Source organism: Ascaphus truei, chromosome 7 (genome assembly GCF_040206685.1).
Source record: "Ascaphus truei isolate aAscTru1 chromosome 7, aAscTru1.hap1, whole genome shotgun sequence".
NCBI classification, from domain to species: domain Eukaryota; kingdom Metazoa; phylum Chordata; class Amphibia; order Anura; family Ascaphidae; genus Ascaphus; species Ascaphus truei.
The window spans coordinates 47253858-47272671 of NC_134489.1; the positions used below are offsets into that span (position 1 = coordinate 47253858).

The 18814-nt window shown below is 43.5% G+C and overlaps 1 protein-coding gene across 5 annotated transcripts in view; it reads left to right on the plus strand.

Moving 5' to 3' along the window:
- Positions 1-10769, plus strand: part of LOC142499209 (leucine-rich repeat and fibronectin type III domain-containing protein 1-like) — a 50456-nt gene extending 39687 nt beyond the window's left edge. For 3 of the 5 annotated variants that reach the window (XM_075608239.1, XM_075608240.1, XM_075608243.1), the window contains 2 exons: positions 3523-4918; positions 8699-10769. In XM_075608239.1, coding sequence (XP_075464354.1) covers positions 3543-4918; positions 8699-9548 — 2226 coding nt within the window. In that variant the 5' untranslated portion in view covers positions 3523-3542 and the 3' untranslated portion in view covers positions 9549-10769. Of the gene's footprint in view, positions 1-2178; positions 2348-2570; positions 2656-3522; positions 4919-8698 lie in introns of all 5 variants that reach the window. The other 2 variants (XM_075608241.1, XM_075608242.1) reach the window with 2 other exon arrangements.
- Positions 10770-18814: the final 8045 nt, after the last annotated feature.

The window sequence follows — 18814 nt, forward strand, 5'->3', positions numbered from 1 at the left end:
CACTTTGTTGGGGATGACCCTTGCTGGACACTTTTTCCATCATTTTGAACACAGAGGACTCTCTTTTCCTGTGCATTGACGGGCTGAGTATTTCAAGTAAGTTAATTGTTGTTGTCTTTATAAGTGCCACACTAGTCATTGGACTGGTGTCTCTATAGTGCATTGCCACATAGAGGCCATATACCTCAGGACATTGTGATACCATCTCTTTATGCTTCACGTGCCATCTCCCCCTTGGTTTAGGTTATGTTTGCAGCATACAGTCTCCTAGGCTAGGGGGTACTTATCATTTAACACACGTTCCTTTGCAGGTATACAGTATATGTGGATAGGAAGACTACCTCTTATGTGTGATTCATGTACTTACAAGGGTGCCCCTCCTTTTCTATCATTGGCTTTATCATTAGTGATTCTAGTATAGCCATTAGAGTTTTAGGTTTTGAATTAACTCTTGGTTTATGACTGGCCAGTTTAATCACATTGGGCACTGTTGTTCCCACTGTGGTTTTATTCTTAGAGGTTTCATTTTCCTTTTTCTTTTATATTTTTGACAGTCCTTTTTATTTGTACTCATTATATAGAGTTTTTGCAGGCAGGTTTTCTAGTCAATTTTCCATGTTTGTTATTATGTATTATATGTGTTTGTAAAATATTTTCTTTTTGATGATCCAAATGATTTTGGTATAATTTTTTTTGATATGACTGAGTGCTTTATGTGAGGGACTTTTTTCTTTTGGTGGTGTATGTATGTATGTATGTATGTATATATATATATATATGTATGTATGTATGTATGTATGTATGTATGTATGTATGTGTATATATATGTATATGTTACCATCCAGACGAAAGCAAAGCAGATATAGCACTCAGAAGGTAAGTTTTCAAAAAGCTATATTGTCAAAAAAACACATAGATCCGACGTTTGAAAACTTACCTTGTGAGTGTTGTCTCTGCTTTGCCGTTTGTCTGGATGGTAACATATTATTTACATATCATTCTGAGACGAGCACCAGGCCATTCTGGATTGTCTATTGGGAGTGCTGTCTCTTTTGTTTACATATATATATATTCGTATTGCCTATATATAGTGCCTTAATTGGCACTATCACAGTTTAGTGAATAACCCCTTATGCGACATTTTCCGTCTGTCTTTCAGCGTCAATGTTCTTAGCACCTGATTTTTCTCTACGTTCATGATCATGACATTTGGGTAATGTCAATTACATGTCACTGTTGATACTTTTTTTCTTTTCTTATGGATAAACATTTTGCCAGGTGTGAGGAACTGTTAACTTACCTGTCCAGCACGTAATTAACACGTTTCATTGGTACACAAACAACAATGTATCTACTGTAGATCATGTTCTCTAATGTTGCCCCACATGTCAAGGAGAGGCATGTGAGGCAGATATACAGAGTATTAGGATGCAATTAGAGAGGCGTTACTGTATAATGGGATGCACCATTGTTCTTCATTATTTTACTCCAGTTTTCATTAGCAATTAAATGCACCAGTCTAGTTAAATGTATAAAACGTGATAAACAACTCCTTTACATTAGATGTAGACTTTATAGTTTTTTAGTGGTGATTGTATTCTGCCGTTGTGTATCAGTATGGTATAAGGATGGGATAGTGGCAGACTTATAGAGGAAGCACTGCTATGCGTCAGGTTTTAGAGACCTAATTTATTAGAGTCCTCCATGTGTCTCGAGCTGGCAGAGCCTGCCTCTCTCCTGACGTAAAAATAATCAATTGTCTACGGGGTAGGAACAGAGGGATATTGGGGGAGAAGGGCAGAAGCAACGGGCTTTTGTTGGTTGTCAGTGTGTTTGTGGATGAGCTCTAGTATTCAGTGTATGCAGGTATTTTTCCCTGTGTCCCTCAGTTTATGATCTGGGTATGGTCAATAGGAAGTAGGAGCAATAGGTATCAAATCCTGTGCCACTGCTATTTATTTATGTACTTATTTTTACCAGTTATTTCGCACCAAAAGCTCAAGTTGTAATAAACCAATAACCATGAGTCATTGTTTGCTCTTTACTGCCCAACATGTTCTGCTCTGCTATCAGATTACCTCATGGATTGCTCAGAGATAGGGACTGGTCCCATTCCCTCGATTGTAGGGATGGGTCAATTTCTTTTAACCTGCACAGTCTAATCTCATTGATCTTCAGTAAAAAGCCTCTTCCCTCCTGAAGGAATAGATTTCCCACTCACCAGTAACATAAGAGCTCTATACATGTACTGTATCCCCGTGAGGCAGACAGAGAGGAAGAGGAGGAGGAAATGAGAGAGAGGCAGAGAGTGAGAGAAGGAAAGAGAGAGACAAGAAAAATAAAAAAGGTACAAACATTGTCAGTAAAAAAGGAGCATTACACCAACCCTCTCCACTAATTTTCGTAAACTGCCTTAGATCCCAATCTCTGTCTTTTTCCATATGTAGGCTACCTTATTTGTCTGTCTCATGGTATTTTAAATGCCTTTGCTGTATTAACCTTTCATCAACTTTGCGAAGAGGCTGTACCAGAACAACCACTAGTTATGTTTGCTCTGTATCTCCCAACAGGGCATGTCCTACAACAGCAAAAGTCCAAGATGGACAATTGAGAAATAAAGGGAAGGAAGGAGAGAAGGAGGGGGTGAAGGAAATGGTGAGACAGAGAAAGTGGAAAGACAGACAGGGAGAAATTAAGGGAAGACAGGGGGAGAGACAGATATGGATTGACAGATAGGATCTCTCTCTGTATATGATCACTTATGAATTATCACTATTGAATTACTGTAAATAATCCATATTCCTAATGAGCCCTATTATGTATCCAGTCAGTCTGCCATTAGGGCTCACTTGCTGATAATCTGTGGTCAGAAGGGCCGTGCACATCTATGCAGCACTTTATGGGGTTAATTATTGATACACTAAGAGCTGTGTGTATGACAGCAATGATGGCATTATCTACAGTCAGGACTACAAGATATGTCAAAGGATAATTCTAGATATACAGTTCATTGCTCTAAAGATCTCCTCCTTAATTGCTCCACACTTGCCTCACAGTATTAACATGTAAGAAAAGAAAAACAAATTGTACAATATCAGGGCTATTTAAAAATACAGATTAATACTTATTTTCCTCTCTGAAGCCTAGAGGTGGCCATCTTGGATTGGTGATGTCATTTATCACACTGGGAGGTCAAAATGCATTGAGATCCATTGCTAATTCCTATGGCTTTTGTTTTTGCCCTTATGTGCCCATTCTCTGTTCTTCTTCAACTGATGTTTTAAACAACAACTCTGGGTAAAAAAAGTATTAATAATGGATCTCGAGGTACTTCAGGTTCACAGGGCCATACATTACATCACAAATGCAGCCTCCACACCCTTGTAAGGAAATAGGATTGTTTAAATTTCATTTTGTAGAGCTCCACTAGTGTTGACCATGTATTTTACAAAGGGCACACACCTTTAAGATTAATATTTCAAAGTAAAGCTTTCACCTATCTATCTGCTTTTCCCTCCATAGACACCCTAAGCTGAGTGGCTATGGAGAAGCTGCTGTGTCTGCTGGTGATGGGAGCCCTGGGGTATTTAGGGGCTGCACAACACTGCCCCGGCCGCTGCATTTGCCAGACCAACTCCCCGACCCTTACCATGCTTTGTGCCAAGACGGGGCTACTCTTCGTGCCACCAGCAATTGACCGCCGAACAGTGGAGCTGCGTCTGACCGACAACTTCATCACTGTCATCCGGCGCAAAGACTTTGCCAACATGACCAACCTAGTGCACTTGACACTGTCGCGGAACACTATAAGCCAGATTGTGCCGCTGGCGTTCTCTGACCTGCGCTCCCTGCGTGCCCTTCACATGAACAGCAACCGCCTCTCAGCCCTCCGGCATGAACATTTCCGAGGCTTGGGCAACCTGCGCCACCTCATCCTGGGAAACAACCAGATCAACTCTGTCCAGCCGGGAGCTTTCAGTGAGTTCCTGCCCACTGTGGAGGACCTTGACCTGTCCTACAACAACCTTGAGACACTGCCCTGGGAGGATATCGGCCAGATGGTCAACCTCAACACGCTGACCCTGGACCACAACCTAATCGACTACATCGCGGAAGGTACGTTTACCCTGCTGCTCAAGCTTGTGAGACTGGATATGACCTCCAATCGGCTTCACAAGTTGCCCCCAGATAACCTATTTCTCAAGTCCCAGGTGTTGGCTAACACCAGGGGACCCAGCCCTTCCTCCCTGGCTATTAGCTTTGGAGGGAACCCCCTGCACTGCAACTGCGAGCTCCTGTGGCTCCGACGTCTGACACGAGAGGACGACCTGGAGACCTGTGCCTCTCCAGAGCAGTTAACGGATAAGTACTTTTGGTCCATCCAAGAGGAGGAGTTTATCTGTGAGCCTCCTTTTATCACACGGCACTACGCCAGCAAGCCCTTTGTAATGGAGGGCCAAGCGGTCAGCATAAAGTGCAAGGCAGTAGGAGACCCAGAACCATCAGTTCACTGGATTGGTCCAGATGGAAAGTTGATCCACAACACGACGCGGGTGGTGGCTCATGACAATGGGACCCTGGACATCCTGATCACCACACTGAAAGACAGTGGAGCCTTTACCTGCATTGCCTCTAATGCAGCTGGAGAGGCCACTGCCCCTGTAGAAATGGCTATCGTCCCCCTCCCGCTGCTGGTCAACAACACAGGGCATATGAAAGAGCCGGACCTAAGGTCCTCCGACATCACAACCTCTGCCAAGTCCAATGACACCAAGAACCTGCAGGACAGGAGGATCATGGTGGACAAGCTGAAGTCCACCTCAGTGGTCATCCAATGGCTATCCGAACGTCACATCCCCGGGATCCGCATGTATCAGATCCAGTACAACAGCTCTCTGGATGACTCTCTGGTGTACAGGTGAGAAAAGGGGAATATGGGGTGCTGGGAAGGGATTGAGTATGGTTGGTAGTGATTGTGGTTCTTGGTATTCATGGGCATGATGACATAATGTTATTACATGTTACTACATGGTGATGCTTGGTGATTATGTTATAAAGTGATGTGTTGTGCTCATGGTGATAATATAATGTGACTATATGGTGATCATATCATAAAGTGATACGTTGTAATCGTGATGATGATGTCATACTGTGATACTTGGTTACATAGTAGATGAGGTTGAAAAAAGGCATATGTCCATCAAATGTAACCTTTGTTACATTCTGATTGACTAGAAGTTATGGTAGTGATGATTTTATAAAGTGGTAAATTGTGACAGCAGTGGTGAAGATGTTATAAGATGATGCTTTCATACACATTGCGATGATGTAATAAAGTGATGCATTGTGCTCATGATGATGACAATGTCATACTGTCAAGCATGGCAATGATGTTATAGATTATAGATAATGATTATAGACTGTAATTACGGTTATGATGTCATAAAGTGATACATTGTGATAATGGTGTTTACGTGATACATTGAGGAGATGTCATTGTGACCGATTCACCCTTTCCTCTGTTGCTTGACTACTGTAACCTCCTTTTGTCTGGCCTTCCTGCCTTTCACCTGTCTATCCTAAATGCTGCTGCCAGAATCACTCTATTTCCAAAATCTGTCACAGTGTCTCCCCTGCTGAAATCCCTCTCCTGGCTTCCTATCAAATCCTGTATCACACACCTCCTCACTTCTCCTCCTCACTTTTAAAGCATTACACTCTTCTGCTCCTCCTTACATCTCAGCCCTTATTTCTCGCTATACACCATCCTGACTCTTGCGTTCTGCTCAAGGATGTCTTCTCTCTACCCCTTTTGTATCTAATCCCTCTCCCGCCTTAAACCTTTCTCACTGACTGCCCCACACCTCTGGAATGCCCTTCCCCTCAATACCCGACTAGCACCCTCGCTATCCACTTTTAAGAACCAACTCAAAACACACCTGCTTAAGGAAGCATATGAGTAGCTCCATGGCTGATAATTAACACCTCATACATTAACCTTGGCCCCTTGCAGATGCACTTGCCAAAACCTCCTACTGTCTCTGTACGTTATTCCTACCAACGAATTAGATTGTAAGCTCTTCGGAGCAGAGTCTCATTTTCCTGAATGTTATTTTTATGTCTGAAGCACTTCTCCCCTTTGTGTTATTTATATTATTTGTTATTTATATGATTGTCACGTGTATTACTGCTGTGAAGAGCTACAGTATGCTCACAGATTCCAGTGGGAGCATAGAGGGAAAAACAGAAAATCTAAGTGCCGGAGAAATACAAAGTGAAACAAATGTCAGCTCCAATCATGGCTCTTGTGAAAGGCCTACTTACAAACTGTAAGAATATCAACAGCAGTGTGTAATCAAGGCTTTAGGCAGTCTATCCAAGGTGAGTGTCCGCTCAGCACGGATTGAGGGAGAATCAGCTCCAGTACTCAAGAAGATGTAGCCCCAATATAGAGAGGAAAAGCTACATAGCATAGATCAACCATAAGATCTCTGTCTCCAGCCTTTACTCCATTGCGTCTCCAGGAGCTCCTGGCGAAGCTGACGGTATCATGTGGCGAAACCGGTTGAGTGGGAGTCTTTTCACCATACGGAGCATTCTTGGAGAGGAGCCGCAGGCCGCGAGGTTGCTACCTGAAAACCGGATCTGACATCAGACGCCCAGACCCGCGGAGACGCGATGGAGTAAAGGCTGGAGACAGAGATCTTATGGTGGCTACAGGACGGTGAGCTGGTGTGCCAAGCTGTCTCTTCAATACACTATTGCAGTGTGATATGCCCGTTTTTTATTGATATATTGTAAGTGTGATTTTTACACTTAGATTAAAACCTTTTAAATCTGGTTGATCTATGCTATGTAGCTTTTGCCTCTCTCTATATTGGGGCTACATCTTCTTGAGTATTGGAGCTGCTTCTCCCTCAATCCGTGCTGAGCTGACACTCACCTTGAATAGATTGCCTAAAGCCTTGATTACACACTGCTGTTGATATTCTTAGAGTTTGTAAGTAGGCCTTTCACAAGATTGGAGCTGACATTTGTTTCACTTTGTATTTCTCCTGCACTTAGATTTTCTGTGCTTTTGTGTTTTTCCTCTATGCTCCCCCTGGAATCTGAGAATCTACTACAACACTGAGGGACAAGTGAAAACATATCCCACCAGAGGGTTCGAGCAAGGGGTCAAAACGTTATTATTCTTTTCACCACATTTTTTTGGTTTTTATATCTTCACAATATCTATGTGTTATATACTAAACGTGCACTTTAATTAATTAATTTTAAGATTGTTGTATTCACTTTACTGAATTTACAGTGATCACCTATTAATTTTTTTGCGCCGTTTTATCACTTTTCACCAGTAATAAGTGCTACAGTATGTACATTAATGGCCCTATGTACATTAATGGTGCTATATAAATAAAGACATACATACATACAGTAAAGTACTGCACTATTACAAAAATACATATCCACTAACTACTATACTTTTTTCCTTTCACTACCATGCGCTCACTGGCTCATATTCCATCGGACATCAACCCTGATCACTCTCCTCACCTTCCATTGGGCTCTGACTCCCTTCCCTCTGCTGATAAATGTATTTGTATACACCATTTAAGTAAAAGAACTGCCTTAATCTTATCTCTCACGCAAACAATGGCATGGACTCCAACGTTTGACCTTTTTGTCTTGCACTCTCATCCCTGTGTTACACTGTACTGCTGTGCTGCTTAGGATAGTAATAGAACAAAATGAAAATAGTGACATTGGTCTTTGCTAGGGAGACTGAAATAGGATGTTATGAAACGTAATGTGATACATAGTTAGAGAATGCCATGTTGTATAACATGTTGGTAGTAAAAAAATATATATTTTGTGAAAGAATCATTTATTGGTGAAATAGTGGAATTTATTGTGATGGTGTTGCACTGTGATATATTCTTGGGTTCTTGTTTTGTGATAGTGAGATGGCGTGTGATTATGTTCTTTATGTGTACAGAATAAAATCTCTGGGTGCCTCATAACTCATGTACAAATTACCGAAGATAAAAGAGAATGGATGGTGAGAGACTGACTGAGAAAAATGAGCCATGGGTGGGGAGAGATTGTAAAGCACAAGTTAGAAGATAGAGATAGATAGAGAGAGATTGCAAGACTTTGAGTGAGGGTGATGTTGACTCTGCTGCTACCTGTACTACATAAATATATAAATACCCATTATGCTCCCTGCTTTGCATCTCACTATTACCTAGTGCATTACTATTTTCCTGTCTGTGCCCCGCTCTTGTCACTGTTCTGTGTCTCTCTATCACTATTGCCCCACTGCAGGAGTGCTCAACTCCAGTCCTCAAGCCCCACCTCAACACGTCAGGTTTTCAGGATATCCCAGCTTTAGCACAGGTAGCTCAATCGAGCCTCTGATTGAGCCACCTGTGTTGAAGCAGGGATATCCTGAAACCCTGACCTGTTGTGGGGTGTTGAGGACTGAAATTAAGCACCCCTGCTCTACTGTATTCCTATCTGTGGTTACCACTTCTTTGTTTGTTTGCCTATCACTATCTTGTGTCTGTGTCACTGTATGCCTATCTGTCACTACTACCCCCCCCCCCTGTTTTTCACAATTTCCTGCTTCTTTACTATAACCCCTTGATCACTCTTGCCTGCCCTTACTCACTCTTGCCACTGTGCTCTGTCCCTGCAGGATGATCCCCCCCAGTAACAGGAGCTTCCTGGTGAACGATTTAGCCCCCGGTCGTGAGTATGATTTATGCGTCCTGGCTGTGTATGATGATGGGATGACCTCTCTCACCGCCACACGGGTTGTTGGCTGCATACAGTTCAGCACGCGAGAGGAGAGCGGGCAGTGCCAGCCACTCCACACCCAGTTCCTGGGGGGCACCATGATCATCATCATTGGAGGTATCATCGTGGCCTCAGTGCTAGTATTTATCATCATCCTGATGATCCGGTACAAGGTGTACAGCGGCCAGGAGGAGGGAGGCAAAGCCAGAGTCAGCAACGTGTACTCCCAAACAAATGGACAGCAGTCTGGGGCCTGTGCCAAATCCTGTGCCAAGCTGGGGGAGAACAGCTATGAACCCTTGCCCCCTAATGCCAAAGAGACTCCAGTGGATGGAAAAGACCCTGGGAAAGTGGAGAAGCCTCCACTGTCGCCTCCCCCGGCTCCTCTGACTGTGCTGGACAAGAGGAGAACTCAGACATCCTGCGACTTGCAGACAGTGGCACTCCTGTCCTCCCTTTCAGGGGATGGTGACCAGACACAGAGCAGTGCAATGGGCTCTACTGCCTCGCTCTGCCTGATCGGCACTGATGGGCAGAGCCGTCCTGGGCCCAAACCAGGCTCCAGGATTCATCAGCACAGGTTCTCCTTTGATGGGGACTACAGCCTGTTCCAGAGCCACAGTTACCCACGCAGGGCACGGACAAAGAGACACATGTCCACCTCGGAGCTGCACAACCAGGAGACTGCCCTCGGCCACCGCAGGGTCACGTTCAGCAGTACAGAGTGGATGCTGGAGAGCACTGTGTGAAACTGCCAAAGGGCAAAGAACGTATAGGGGGTAAGGGAAATAGTGGGGGTGTATGTCCTTGGAAACAGTCAGTGTTCATGTTAGGGCCTCTCTCCCCTTCAAAACAAATGTGCTGCATTATAGAAATATGATGAGTATGTCTACACACTATTGCAACTCTCTTGCTGAATCAAGAGCACATGTTTGATCTAATCAATGAATTGAGCAGCTGCCCACTCCTGATTGCAACTCACTTAATCCAAACAGCAACTACTGCTTGTGTTTTATTACTGTGTGTTAGGCAGCACCACACAAACCCAACATGGAAATCTGTCAAATGTCTGGAAATTGAATCAAAGCTGCTCTAGTTTATGTTTTGTCGAGGACGACATTCTTTTGGTGCCCATATTAAACTGCCTGGGTGTGCTCAGCACCATTATATAATGCGGCATGTTCATTTTTAAGGGAGTGAGTCAAAATACTTGAGTACCAATATTCTGCTCCAGAATCCACAGCATAGAGCAGCTTTTGGCTACAAAGCAGGGCCAAAAACTCTTAATTTTATTCCCAGCACTTGTAGCCGACAGGTGCCTAGGGGTATAACGATCTATAGACAACCCACTCTGTACTTCCCCCACCACCCTGCAAGAAATGTCCACATTTACTTGCCCTCTTGTAATCCCTCCCTCCTCTGGTTTGGGGAGATAGAGGGCTAGAATTCTGCTCGGGTTTAGGGTTGTGGTAGATAAATGCTGAACCCTTGTAGCAGTGCCTTAAACCAAGAGAGAGACCAGCAGACAAGCTACTGGGAAGCCACCCCTACAAGGACACCCTCTCATGCCAATAGCTCTAGGGGAGGGTTCTGTGTCCCTTCATGGAGGGAATGGGCACGCTGGTACATCTGGAGGAATCAGGACAAATGCACAAACGACACGATACTCAAACCTACAAAACCTTCCTGCAAAACTGTCAAGCGGAGAGAGCTTATAGGATATTTATCCGCCATGATGGCGAGGCGTCCTGACACTGTATACCTTCTGTACATCTAGCTGGTCTGGATTCTTTCTGTGTTCGTGTATTTCTGAGTCCGTGCAGTCAGGCACCTTTCTGAGACTCCACAGGAAGGAAAATAAGCTGGAGTGTTCAACACAAGTTTTTACATTAAAAACCTGTGTCACCCCCACATACACCCCACCTCAGAGAATCTTTGGTGGCTAGGGGGGAGAATAAAGTCCTTTCTGTGACAACTATTGTGTGTCTCTGCTCTGTTTATTTATTATAATTTGTATTATAAAGGGGTTGGACAGTTGGTAGATAAGCAGTGTTAAAGCGCTGGCTACAAGGGAATGCACCCTGTCGGCAGGGGCGGATTGGAGACAGATATCGTCACAGGCGATATCCGTCTTACCAGCCCTTCTGCCACAATGCATTGTCATGATGGTGCAGCATCTGTGTTTGTCATGGCGAGGCATTGCCATGTGACGTCACATTGTCATGGCAACATATCACCATGTGACATCGGTTTACCATGGTAACACGAACACTTAAAGAGGCCCTGAGCTCTCCCCCGGCACTCGGTTTAATTGATGTGGCAAGAGTGCAGGGCCTCTGTAACCACCATCAAGCCCCCCTTACACTATACACAAATTTAATAACCAAGGCGGCACCTGCCCATGGACCCACCCACCCCATTTGTCCTGTTTCCCGGTGGCCCACTCCGCCCCGCCTCTGGGACTCTGTACGTAGACACTGTATGTAAGTGTCAAGTGTTGTCAGTTTGCTGATAGTAGGTTGTACAGTAGCTGTCTAAGACCGCATGCTGTGGGCTGTACTAGAGCAACAGCTCTATTCAGGGTGTAGCAAAGTAAATACACTTGCTGTAGGATGTAGCAAAATACTCTTCTTTGCCTCTAGCAAATAAAAATACCACCATGGGTGCATTTGCATGTCTCAGACAGGTCTACAACACCCATTATCTGTTTGCTTCTATAAACAATTGCTAGAGAAGATTCGTAATGTATCAAAATAATTAGTTGTTTTGCTATTCATGAATAGACAGACAGAGGGGTGTCAAATATTGGGAGAAACAAGAGGGCTTTGCCTTACTACCCTCACACTGAATCCCAGGTCACTGTAGCAAGGGCATCTTTATGTATGATCATTCCTCCCCCAGCCCTGTAATTACAGGAAGAGTTGGCGAGCTCCTGTGCATTCACAAGGGCCGCTTCCATATGTCCCGAGCTGTCCAATAGTGCTTAATACTAATCGCTTTTTCAATAGAACAGCTGCTTTGCTGTGATGAGGGACCCCCTCTCATACCCGTCTTTCAGAATCTGCGCATGGACAAATTGGTTACTGGAGGCTGAAAGCAGCTGCTGCATAGTGTATGTGTGTGTGGGGAGGGGGGGGGGGGGCGAGAACACACACAATCAGACCTGAATCCTAAAGAAAGATGTCATGTGGAGATTCATCTTCCAATAATAGTGTTCGAGAACGCCTCCTTCCTTTTCCAAATGACAGACCCTGTAGCACAGAAGGGGTTAATCGATCCAAATTCTGTAACTGCTGCCACAATACAGAAACTATATGATGTGGGATTTTCTATTTTCTAGCCTCTGTAGTTCTCCTTTAAACAAGCATTTGTCATAATTCTGTTCTGAATGACATTTTGCTCTATGCTTACATTACACTGTGCCTTGCATTCACCTGTCATCTAACAACTCTAAATCAGTACTGTAGTTCCCAATCTTTTTAAACTGGGCTCACCAATAAAACTGGGCTGTATTCTGTATTCAGTGTATGAAGGGAAATTTGTATATCGGACATCAACAATCCCATTTAAAACAATCAGCAACACGTTTTTTTTTTTTTTAATAAATCAGTTCTGTAGTATTAGATAATACTGTTTGCATTTTTTAACCCCTGATGCAATTTGTAATGATTTTTTTTAAATGTACTAATTATCCTTTGGTGACCAGAGCAACCATTTAGAAAGTCATATCAACTTTTGAAACAGGCTCTCACACACACCTTTTTGAGCTCTGCCATGTGGCAACAAAGTATCACAAACAGATCAGCTGTTATGTTCCAAACTGCAGACTCTCTATTACTCTGAAAGCTGTAACAATAATGTGTTACACTTAGTAATATAATGTTACATATCAGCTGCAGCATTTCACAGACTGGTGCACAAAGATAGAAGTTGGCCCTTTTGTTAGGCACACAATCAGGATTTTTACTGATTTATAACAAGAGCCCCAAACTATTGCCAGCTTAAGTAAGAATGTAGAATTATACAGTGTCATATGCTTTACATATAAAAAAAAGGAGAAAATAAAATAGGGGGGGTATGTAGTATTGCTGCTTTAATAAAATGTACTACTGTTATATTATTTGGGTTATTGAGAAATATCAATTATCTTCTCTAGCACTCTCTCTGACCAACTCTCTCAGTCACACAATGTTTTATCTTTCACGTTCTGCATTTTCCAGTGTGCATATATCCATATTATCACTCTTTACTCCCCTTATACATTAGCTCTACCTTATAAGCCATAAAAAAATAACCTAACCTAAAAAAAATAATAATTACGAGGGCCGTTTATTTCAATCCTAATCTCCCTTTCCCTTACACAGGGTTCTTTATCTCTCTCCCCATTACCTTTTTATATCATACACAATTACCTCTCTCACTCTTACTGTATCTGTCCTCTCTATTACATTCCTCACTCTTATCTTTTCCTCTCTCACGTTCATGTTGTGTCTCTGCTCTTATGATATGTGGTACTGTATGGCCCCACCTCCCCTCAGCTGTTCCCATTCCTTCGTAATGAACGTATCCTTGGATTACTTTCAGATCCGGGTCCCAGTCGCTCACGTTTGCAGCTCTGCGTCAAGCTGCTTAAATGCCATTAACTTTTATTTAAATGTGAGAAGAGTTAATACTTGGGCTAATGGTTGTCATTTCAGTGTCTGTAAATGCAGCAGCAGGGAGAGAGAGAAACGCTCTCTCTGCTGGAGACTTTTACTGCAGGCATCAGGCCCTGTGAACCCCTTGCCTGCCGGATACATCCGTTATGCTCTACACAGCCTCTGATGGACCTATTATAACACATTTATTTGATTTGAGCATATCCCCACTCTACAAGGCACTCCAGATCTCTGTAGTCAAGGATCCAATTAGTGCCATGCACCCAATTTATTGGTTATGGGACTTGATATACATACAGTTGTCTAGGGTAACAGATTGAGGTTTGGGAGACAATTTAATAAATTGAAATTATATGAACAAGACTCTTGAAGTCTGTGTTGCCAACGATGTCTAGAATGATTGAGTCTGCCTTTTAATGAGCAAGATAGTCATCCAACTACTGAGACTGCCTTCCAATGAATGTGACTGTCTACCACTGAGTGAGACAGTCTTCTATTGAGTGAGACAGATTTAAAGTGAATGCACCCGTTTAAAAAAACAAAAAAAAAAACAGACTCCCTTGCAGGATTTACTTGAAGTGAGTAACACTACCTTGTCATGAGTGAGAGACTTCCAGTTAATGTGACTGCATTTCAGACCTTTGAATGATACTAACAGTACGCTAAATTAGATGGCACACTGTACTCATTTGCATGCCATTACCCAGAATCCATGACTGCAGTAGAAGCACTGTATGCTAAACAGTAATGGGGAAAGACCAGGTTTCAGACCTGTCTGAGACATACAAATGCACCACAAGTGGTATTTTGATTTAAATTAGATTGAATGAGATTGCTGAAACGTTAATTCTCTCCTCCCTTATCCTGTTATTCTTTATTACTCCTCCTCACTTTCTATCTCTCCCTGATTGTTTCTCTCTCCCTGATTGTTTCTCGCTCCCTATGTCCATCTTTCAATCCTCCCTCTTTCCCCTTTCTCTATCTCTCCCTCTATCATACATTTTCTCGCTTCCAGCTCAGTACTCTTGCTGAAAACAACATTGATTAACCCCTTCACTGCATCATATAATCCACTGCTAAACAATAAACTTTGGGCCCGTTTAGCTGCATTGTGGCCATTCGGGCTGTTTTGGGCTGAAAATCTCCGCAGAATTCAATGAGGATTCTTGGCCACAAACAAGCCAAATAAGGCCCTATGCGTTTTCTTATTGCTCTCTGCAGCATAGGGAACTGAAGCCGGTGTCACAATTTTTTGTGCTAGTTACTACCAAAAACTTCATTCCAGGCCTCTCTGGCAGTCAAGGGGTTAGGAAAGTTGTATCAAATGTATTATAATTGGAAAGAGTTGGGCACACATGATGGGATGGAAGAGTTTGTTATCAAAGTGAGCTTAGTAACATAGCCCTGAGGGTGTTCCAATAGTGACTGTATTTTATTACTCTGGCACAGTTAATCAGATTTAATTGATTTTAAAATTAGGATGGCTAGTTGCCCAGCAGAACAGTTTGTGGACACTATGGGTTAATCATGAAGACATTCTGTTCATTGTGTGAGCTGCCAAGATTATGACGTGCGCAATATACAGCAGGGAGAGAGAAGGCAAGTTTAGAACCTGGAAAAGACTTATTGAAGATCATCTCTCTGTGCTATATAAAGAGGTGGCTGGAGAGTGAGAGCAAGGCTCAAAAGAATGAGAGTAGTAGCAAGAGAAGTGTAGGGTAGTACATACAGAGCAGACCCTATATATAGTGCCTGTATCCGGTTAACATAATTTGCTCCTTACAAGGATTTTCTCTCAAATCAATTTTACATCAGGTTCAAACATGGTATTTGAGTTTCTTCCATATGACGCCATCTCAGACCTAATGGATTTATTTGCCACACAGAGAATGGAAAAACAATGCTGTAACAAATGCAACACTTCAATATATCCCATATTGTCATTGGGGACAAGAAACTGCTCTCTAACCACTTACAAATTGCTTATATGATTCAAGAATAATATTGATCCTGACATTTCTAGGAGCAGAAGGACTAGGTATCAGGGGCATAACTAAAGCCCGGGCAAAGCCTGGGGGTCTGCACTCTTGGGAGGCCCAGTCTTCCTCCCCCCTCACACACACACATTGGGGGCCCTGAGATGCAGGAAGGAAGCACAGAGGGAAATCCCTTCCTCTGCAGGTTGGGCTGCGAGGCAGTAAGAAGGACAGAGGGGAAATCCCTTCCTCTGCAGAGCCTTCTTAGGTTGGCGAGGCCTATGTCAAGGCTTCAAGCAGAGCAGTGTGGGGCTGGAGCTGCACCCTGAGAGACAGGCTGGGAAAGGTGAGAGGGATGGGAAGGGTTAAATCACAGGGGTAAAAACAGACATGAAAGGGAAGAAGACAGAAACGAAGAGACACACAAAGAGAAAATGAAGTACAAGAGAGAAATACATAATAGGGGAAAGAAAGACATGAGGGGGAGAAAAGTGAGAGACGTGAGGGCGGGGGAAAGAGAGAGACGTGAGGGTGGGGGAAAGAGAGAAACGTGAGGGTGGGCAAAGAGAGACCTGAGAGGGGGCAAAGAGAGCGAGAGACGCATGAGGGGAAGCAAAGAGAGAAAGACATGAGGGGGAGCACAGAGAGAGAGACATGAGGGGGAAAAGAGAGAGAGAGGGACATGAGGGGGTGAAAATAGAGAGAGAGACATGAGGGGGAGGAAAGAGAGAGACATGAGGGGGAAAAGAGAGAGAGGGACATGAGGGGGAGCAAAGAGAGAGAGACATGAGGGGGAGCAAAAAGGGAGAGCGGGACATGGGGGGAGCAAAGAGAGAGATAGAGGGAGAGAAAAGAGAGAAACAAAGGAGGAAAGAGAGAGAAACAAAGGGGGAAAGAGAGACAAACATGAATGGGAGAAGACAGAGAGAGATGAGTGGGGGGAGAAAAGAAAGAGAGACATGAAGGGAAAAGAGAGACAGGCCCGAGGGGAGAAAAGAGAGAGAGATACATGATGGGGAGCAAAGAGTGAGACATGGTGGAGAAAAGAGATAGAGAGAGAGACATGAGGGGAATAAAAGAAAAGGATAGAGACATGAGGGGAGAAAAGAGAGACACAAGGAGAAAAGAGACACATGAATGGGAGAAGAGAGAGAGACATGGAAGGGAGAAGAGAGAGAGAGAGAGACATGAGGGGAAAAGAGACATGAGGGATGAAAAGAGAGAGAAAGACATGAGGGGGAGAGAAGAGAGACAGACATGAGGGGACATACCAACTCTACTACTATATTGTGTTAGCATATTTAGCTTTCCACCTCTAGGGTTTGTGGATCAATACCTTTAAGATTGAACCATCTATTAAAAAAAACACAGAGCTGAGTTTTACATCTCACTTTCAAAACAAGCACGTCTATCTCCCTGGCTATGAAAGGAGCGATAGTCATTTACAGATTCCTAGAAATTAAAATATATAGTTTAATCAAACCCGTATCCAGCAGACAGGTCCAATGTCCACAGGCACAATCACAATTCTGTAGTATACTCTGCCACGGGTGCACTTCCAGTCATATTCACACTCCCAGAAGTCTTCATACAGTATAAGAAATAGTAATTTATTGATGAAAAAAAGATCAACGTTTCGGTCCACTCTTGGACCTCTGTCTTGACAAAGGTCTAACAGTGGATCGAAACATCCATCTTTTTTAATCATTAAATTGCTATTTCTTTATATGAAGACCTCTGGGTACCATCACTTTTGCTATATTTGCAGCACACAGGTCTGGCCTAAGCTTAATTACAGCAATTAATGAAGCAGCAGCTGAGTCATTAGCAGAAAGGCGTTCCCAGCAGAGCCCAGCTCTGACCCTGCAGACAGTTACAGAACAGATTATCATTTTCGGAGCACTGTAGCTGGGATAATTCACATGGATTATCGATTCACTACCTCACGACCGTCAACCCCTGAGGTCCAGCTGCTTATCATTACTACCAGTGAGGAAAAGTAACTGTATTATCTTTATTAGAGAAGTGTATTTACCAAAACCTTACTGCCACACTAGAAAACCAAGATCACATTTATCAGAGACAACAGTAATTTAGCTTTTTTTTTTATGGGACCTTTTTTTTATTAAAGCTGACTTTATTCCTTTTGGAAGACTAAATAATCCCCAGTGAGTTAATTAACAAAGCTTCCAAGCTGCAAATTTCGTGCAAAAATCTTTCCTTGGGTTCATTTTCATTGACAAATCTTGTGAAGTGTTGCCCCAGTTTTACAGATTCTGACAGACCTACCCCAAGAATGTATGGGCTAATCTCTTTCTCAAACCCTTCCCCAGTACTTGTAAAGCAATGTGCATGTGTTTACAGATAAATGTGTATTGTACTGTATGTGTAACATGACTTGGTTCAAGGGCTATTACAAAAAGTAGTGGAGGTATGCATGATGTGTGTCAACTGTTAACTCATTGGACCCAATTTAATTGACCCTATTTACAGTATGCTGTACGAGCAGGATGGTAAAGAGCATTTTTATATTGGCATTCTTTAATTCTATATTATATGCAGAGAATGGTGCATCCACCGCATTATATGCATCCACCTCACATTCTACTTTGAACCAGGTCAGAAGTGAACATTCAAGTGCAGCTGAAGTAAATGCACAGCAGAAGTCTGGTCAATTCCTAGAGAGGACTTTTATTTTCTTATACAGTATTAAAAGGATAATGTGGAGGAAGAGAGAGAGGGTGGGTTTGGGAAAAAAGAGAGTGGTTGGTGGGAAGTGAGAGGGTTGGGGGAGAGAAGGTGAGAAAATAGAGAGAGGGTGGGGCGAAGAGAGAAAGCAGTTGAGGAGAGAGAGAGAGAGAGAGAGAGAGAGAGAGAGAGAGAGAGAGAGAGAGAGAGAGAGAAAGGGATTGGAGAGAGAGAGGGGAATGGGGGAAGAGAGAAAGGGGTGGGGGAGAAAAATGGACGTAGGGGAGACGGATGGGGAGGAGAGACAAGGGTGAGGAGAGAGAAAGGGATGGGGAGAGAGAGGTGTGGGGGTAATAGAGAGATAGGTGTGGGAAGAAGATGGGCAGGAGGGAAGAGAGAGGGGTGGGCAGGAAAGAGAGAGAGGGATGGGGGAAGAGAGAGGGTGGGGAGAAGAGAGGGGGGTGGGGGAGAAGAGAGGGAGGTGGGGGAGAAGAGAGAGGGGTTGGGGGAAGAAAGAGGTGGGGGGAAGAGAGAATGGTGGGGGGAGTAGAGATAGAGGGGTGTGGTAAGAGAGGGATGTGAGGGAAGAGAGAGAGGGGGAGGAGTTGGAGAGAAGTGTGATATTTGGGAGAGGGAGGGATGGGGGAAGAGACTTGTTTCCAACTAGAAATACATGTAAATAAAGAACAAGGA